Here is a 5,759-nt window from a genome sequence, read left to right as displayed (position 1 = left end):
TTTGAATTCATGAATAATTTGACAATTTGTAACTTTTTCTGAAATACTAATTATATTTAAAAACCAAATAAAGCTGAGAACAGAAAAAGGCTAAAAAACATGGGGCTCCCCGCCCCGCGCATGGGCCGGCCCATGAGGGCGCGCAGGGGAGCAGGAGGGTACGCGCTCCCATGGATGCGGGCGCGGCTGTATGGGTCCTCCCCTATATCTCGCTCTAAGCGAGATGAGCGGGAACTCTCGCGTCTAACGCTACAGCATCGCGCTGGCCCACTGTAGCAAATATTTTCCAAAAAAACAGTACTAGCGGGGGATCAAACATGGGAGGGATCGACTAGTTGCTTCCCAGCATTGCAAGCCACCGCACAAGATTCGGCTTGTTGTACACCATGTAGAGCGCGGCCTACTAAAAGGGAAATGAGCCGGGTTTTACCCTGTTTTACTTCTTTTTCCTGTTTTTATCCTTTTTATTTTCTTTTATTATCTTCATTTTTACTCGGTTTTCTTCAGTTTTTTTTTTCTTTTTCAGTTTTTCAATTTTTTTGTTTGGTTTTCTCATTTCATCTCCATTATTCTGTTTTTTCTTTCATTGTTTTTATCAGTTTTTCTTTGCATACTTATTTTCCTTCTTTTATTCTTTGATTTTTTGGTTTTTTTCTTAGTTTTCAGTGCTTTTTTCATTCTTTCTCCATCTCTTTCATCGGTTTTATTTTTATTTTCAGTTTTATTTGGTTCATTTTATTTTTTTTCGGTTTCCTTTTTTTGGTTTTAATTATTCTTTTGGTTTTTATACTACATTTTTTAATACGTCATTTTTTTCTCTAATACATGTCTAGTGTTTTTCTGATACAAATTCAACATTTTGTAATACATGGTAAACATTTTTCTACACACATTTAAAAAAATTCAAATGCTTAATTAAAAAATTTCAAATACAAGATACACATTTTTTAATATGTGGTCAACATTTTTTCTATAAAGATTTTAAAACCTTTTTCAAATGCTTAATTAATATTTTTCAAATACAAGATTAAGATTTTCTAGCACATGGGAAACATTTTTTCTATGCACATTTGTTTTTTAAAATGCTTGATTAACATTTATTAAATGCAATGTTAACATTTTTTTAACACATGGTCAACATTTTTTCTAAACACATTTGACATTCTTAAATGCTTTATTAACATTTTTCAAATACTTCTTCAACATTTTTCTAATGCTTGATTAACATTAGTATAGACATGATCTAATTTGTTCACCATTTTTACAATACATGGTCAACATTTTTTATATACACATTTAACATTTTCGAAATGCTTGATTAACATTGGTCAAATACTTGTTCAACATTTTCTCAAATGCTTTATTAATATTTTACATACATGATAAAAAATTCATCATTTTTTAAAGACATGGTCAACATTTTTTCTATACACGTTTAACATTTTCCAACTACTTGTTCAACATTTTTTTAAATACCCGTTCAACATTTTATCAGATGCTTGATTAGGATTTTTCAAATGCTTGATTAGCATTTTTATATACATGATAAAAAATTCACCATTTTTTAATAAATGGTCAACATTTTTTCTATACATATTTAACATTTCCAAATGCTTGATTAACATTTTTCAAATACTTGTCAACATTTTTGAAATGTTTGATCAATTTTTTTATATACAAGATCAAAAAATTCATCTTTTTAATAAATGATCAACATTTTTTCTGTACACATTTAATAATTTTCAAATGCTTGATTAAGATTTTTCAAGTACTCATTCATATGTTTTTCAAATAATTGATAAACATTTTTTTGAATACATGGTCAATTTTTTATACATTTTTGTATACGTGAAAAACATTTTGTCTTTACACATTTAACATTTTTCAAATAATTGTTATAGAACGTTTTGTAATATGTATGTATTCGGAGTATTTTAATGTATAAACCAAAGTAAAAAAATAAAGAAAAAACGAATACAGAAAACGTAAAAAAAATACAGACAAAGGAGGCTGTAGCCTCGCGCGCGGCTGGGCTGGCCCATCTAGAGCTGCCCCGACGCGAGGCCTGGTTTCCTACTCTTTTTCTCAAAAAAAAAAACAAATTGCTGTTTTCCTACTCTACCTCGTCAATACTCCCGCGAAAGGGAAAATGTCACCAACCCCTTCTCCCACCAGCAGGAAAGAGTATAGCTACTACTCAAAAAAAAAAAAGGAAAGAGTAGCTCGACCGAGCAACCCAATCCATGGCGACGGCGGCGTGTTCTCTCCGTCACCGGTGTCCGCTCTCGCTCCAGCTGGCCCTCCTCGCTTTCCTGCTGGCGGCGGTCCCGGCGGCCGACGCGTGGACGGGGGAGATCCGCGGCCGCGTCGTCTGCGACGTCTGCGCCGACTCTGCCATCGGGCCCGAGGACCACGCCCTCGAAGGTCAGCCCAATGAGCCTGCCTCCTCCTTCGAATGTATCTAAGTCGCTGTCATGGTCACCGAGCTAGATTTCGAGCGATCGCTTCCGCGGATCTCGGCTCAGCTGTTTTGGATCTCAGAATTTAGTTCTCGGTTTACCACGTTGAGCAGAGTGGCGAGTTTCGCTCTAGTGGAAATTCGCGGGCTGTGGGGACTGGAGAGTGCTTTTCGTATCATTCCGTGGGAAATTCTGGTGGAATTCTTAGTCTGTGCTAGGCTACTGGCCGTATTGGCTACTGGTCATCTGATGTTGAGATGAAAATCGGAGATAAGTAGTACTAGGTAACAGGAGGCTCTTGTGTTAGCTAGTGATGAGGAGCATAGATGGACGCATGCCATACAGCTTAGTTGGGATTTGGTGAGGTGAGGCGAACACCTGAGCCGTTATCGTATCTCACTCTATGGTTGTTCAGTTTCTAGCAAAAGGATATAAGAAGAAATAAGGAAAAGGGTTTGACTTCTATTCTCCATGTTCTGGGAACGCATGAAAATGCATAGAGTGCTTTCTACTGCCACCGGAGCAAATCAAATTACAGGGAACTGGTTTAGCTCAAAACATGTTCCGAAATTGAGGTGAACTTAACTATCAGGTAGAGTTCTTGACCTCTGCCTAAGCAAACTATTAAGGATGGCTAAATATGATGTACTGCTTGCAATGCAATAGCACCTTTACCGAGTAATTTCTCTGGAGCCTCTCATTGCATGTATATATATTTAGATGATGTGTAAATTATAACCTAAATTTCCCTCACATATCCACTACATTATCTGTTCCACTATATTTGTCTTAAACTCCATGCGCAAAGGAAACTAAAGATATCAAAATTCAAAACTATTTCGGTACCCATGTGGGTCTGTACATTGGCTTGCAGGGAGTACATAATGCATTTCCCAATGTATGAAATAATAGTCATTGGCGTAATACATGTAAAATTATGTACATGTCCATGGAATAGCCTGATGCATCTCTAAAGATAAATTTGAATCCACTTCTTTCCAGAATATATGTGAACTTTTCCTTTAGTTTTGTGAGACTTATTTTAATTGTTGAGCAAGAAATGTCAGCATTTATCAAATGTCATCAAAGAAAATCCATTGATGTGCTCTCTGTTTGATAAAGTTGCAACTGTGAACGGTGTGACAGAAGTTAATGGTGCTTCTCTCTAAGCTTTGGCTGGACAAGCCCACAGAAGCTTAGAGGATGATCCTTCACCTGCGTGCTATCTCTTGCAATCCAATTCCTGTTCCTTTCCGCTAAGCATGAACACCAATGAGAAGCATTAACATGAGAGTACCCACTGCCAAGTTGCAGGAGTCCATTTCCTGGAGTTATTCGTTGTCACTGATTCGCAGGTTGACCCCTCTGGCCTCTCCATCCCGCTCCTCCTACCGCTTCATCCTCCCCTTCTGCTTCCTCTTTCTTGCTCCATCGCGCCCCTACAAGCTCAGACCAAATGACGTCAAAACATTGCCTGTTAAGCCTATTGGGAGAACTTTCTGCCTATCGTATCAATGTTCCATTCTTCTTTTATTTTTTCCTCCAAACCATCATACTGTACTGGTGCAGTCGTCATTCTGCTGGCCTAGATTGTTCCACGGTATAGCTACAGGCATAATTTCGGCAATTCAACCACTACATAAAAAAATCAAGTTGGAGGAGTGGGAGTGGGCCAAGTGGCTGTTGAATCAACCATTTTAGAAATTCAGGTAGGCCGATTCAGTAATTCAACCATCCATGAACAAATTGAGATGAAAACACAAATGGGACGACCAGTGCTGGTGCTAGCGCAGGTGTCAATGATGGGTTTTGACATTCCTTTTTGTCAAGAAAATTAGGGATATTTCATAACGCTTACATGCGATCGAAGTGTATTGGAAATTGTTAGTGTAAATCTGAAGTGGTGATCTTTAGGTGGTACTACCAAACTAGAAAAGAATTTACATCTTGAACCTTTTATGTGACTGGCAAGCACACATGTGCTGCCTGTCTCTTACTAATTCCATTCTGTTTTCTTTGCTTTGGACTGTTCATTATGTTGTGTAGAATTAAAGTTTCCGCAAGATGATCTCTTTAATTCTCCTCTTGCTCATGTACATCTTCGTGTCTTATGTAGGTGCCGAGGTTGCTGTTCTGTGCATTATGAAATCTGGCGAGGTCATCAACTACCAGGCATTCACAAACTCCGAGGGCGTCTACAGTGTTGCGGAGACGATGCCGGAGAGTGACCGGTGGGACTCGTGCCTGGCGAGGCCCATCAGCAGCTTCCACCACCATTGCACCAGGAGGGGCGATGCACACTCTGGGGTCAAGTTCACATACAACAAACAGTCAGGGAACTCGCACAACGTCAAGGCATTCTTGTACAAGCCTGCCAATGTTCCGCTGTATTGTAGCTGAAATCTGTAGGATGGGTTCATGCCCGGCCTAATATGTAAGTAAACATGGTGTAAGATCTGAAAGGCAAAGGTGTTGGTCGGTCCCTATGCTTGTAATGGTCTGCGCATCTCGAATGTCAGTCGTTTGAAGGGATCTGATGTCGAATGCCTAATTGTTGTAAATCATTATATGTTTTTGAGCCATATAAATATACAAAGTTGTACTAAGATTGATACACTTATTTTCGGACGGAGGGAGTAATAGATATGTGTGAAGAGTTGAATAGTTTTATTTCTAGAGATTTACCGAGCGATCAGGTGTTGCAACATGAAGGATGGGAGCAACTCTAGCAGATTCCCCCAAAACGGAGCTTTTAAAGGTGTTGTTACATCGCTCTTCAATTTTTTTTTGAAAGGTTTTAGAGCAACTACGTAAAGCCAGATTCCTTGTTTTTTCCTCTTATGTTTCTTCTTTGTGTGTGTGCATATAAACTCTATTCCAACTTCATTTTCACATCAACATAATTTGAAATTTTCATATTTCAGCATCATAGAATACAACAAATTTTCAAATCAATAAATCCAAATGTTCAAATTTAAACAAAGAACAATGTCCAAATACAATAAATAATCAAGATAAAACATGAATAGGCGTTGAATAAGCACCACATAACTATCGCCCATAGGGGTAGAGGGGGTAAAACATGAAACTATGTGTGGGCAATTCCCATCTTCATATCTTTCATATCATGTTTGACAGTTTTATTTTTGTACCATGCTTGTCAATTTGAATATCGCTCATAGGGTAGAGGGAGATACACCTCAGAACTCTTGTTTTGTGTGTGGAGGAGACTCGGGGAGAAGAAGGTGAGATTTTGCTTGTCGGGGTACTTTTGTTCCCTGCACTTGACTAGCGCCCCCC

General features: G+C 38.5%; 1 protein-coding gene across 1 annotated transcript; it reads left to right on the top strand.

The window, feature by feature from the left end:
* Positions 1 to 2,159: 2,159 nt before the first annotated feature.
* LOC119299670 lies at positions 2,160 to 5,129 on the top strand. The gene is made up of 2 exons (XM_037576831.1): positions 2,160 to 2,424; positions 4,576 to 5,129. The coding sequence occupies exons 1-2, from the start codon at positions 2,244 to 2,246 to the stop codon at positions 4,857 to 4,859; spliced, it is 465 nt and encodes a 154-aa protein (XP_037432728.1). The 5' UTR covers positions 2,160 to 2,243; the 3' UTR covers positions 4,860 to 5,129.
* Positions 5,130 to 5,759: the final 630 nt, after the last annotated feature.

Source organism: Triticum dicoccoides, chromosome 5A (genome assembly GCF_002162155.2).
Source record: "Triticum dicoccoides isolate Atlit2015 ecotype Zavitan chromosome 5A, WEW_v2.0, whole genome shotgun sequence".
In the NCBI taxonomy this organism is placed as follows: domain Eukaryota; kingdom Viridiplantae; phylum Streptophyta; class Magnoliopsida; order Poales; family Poaceae; genus Triticum; species Triticum dicoccoides.
This window is presented reverse-complemented; position numbering and strand designations above follow the sequence as displayed.

What these genes read in the sequence shown, in the direction of transcription:
- LOC119299670 (XM_037576831.1), top strand. Translation starts at nt 2,244, where the DNA reads ATGGCGACGGCGGCGTGTTCTCTCCGTCACCGGTGTCCGCTCTCGCTC. An exon ending in CGAGGACCACGCCCTCGAAG is followed by an intron (nt 2,425 to 4,575) that starts GTCAGCCCAATG and finishes TGTCTTATGTAG; the next exon opens with GTGCCGAGGTTGCTGTTCTG.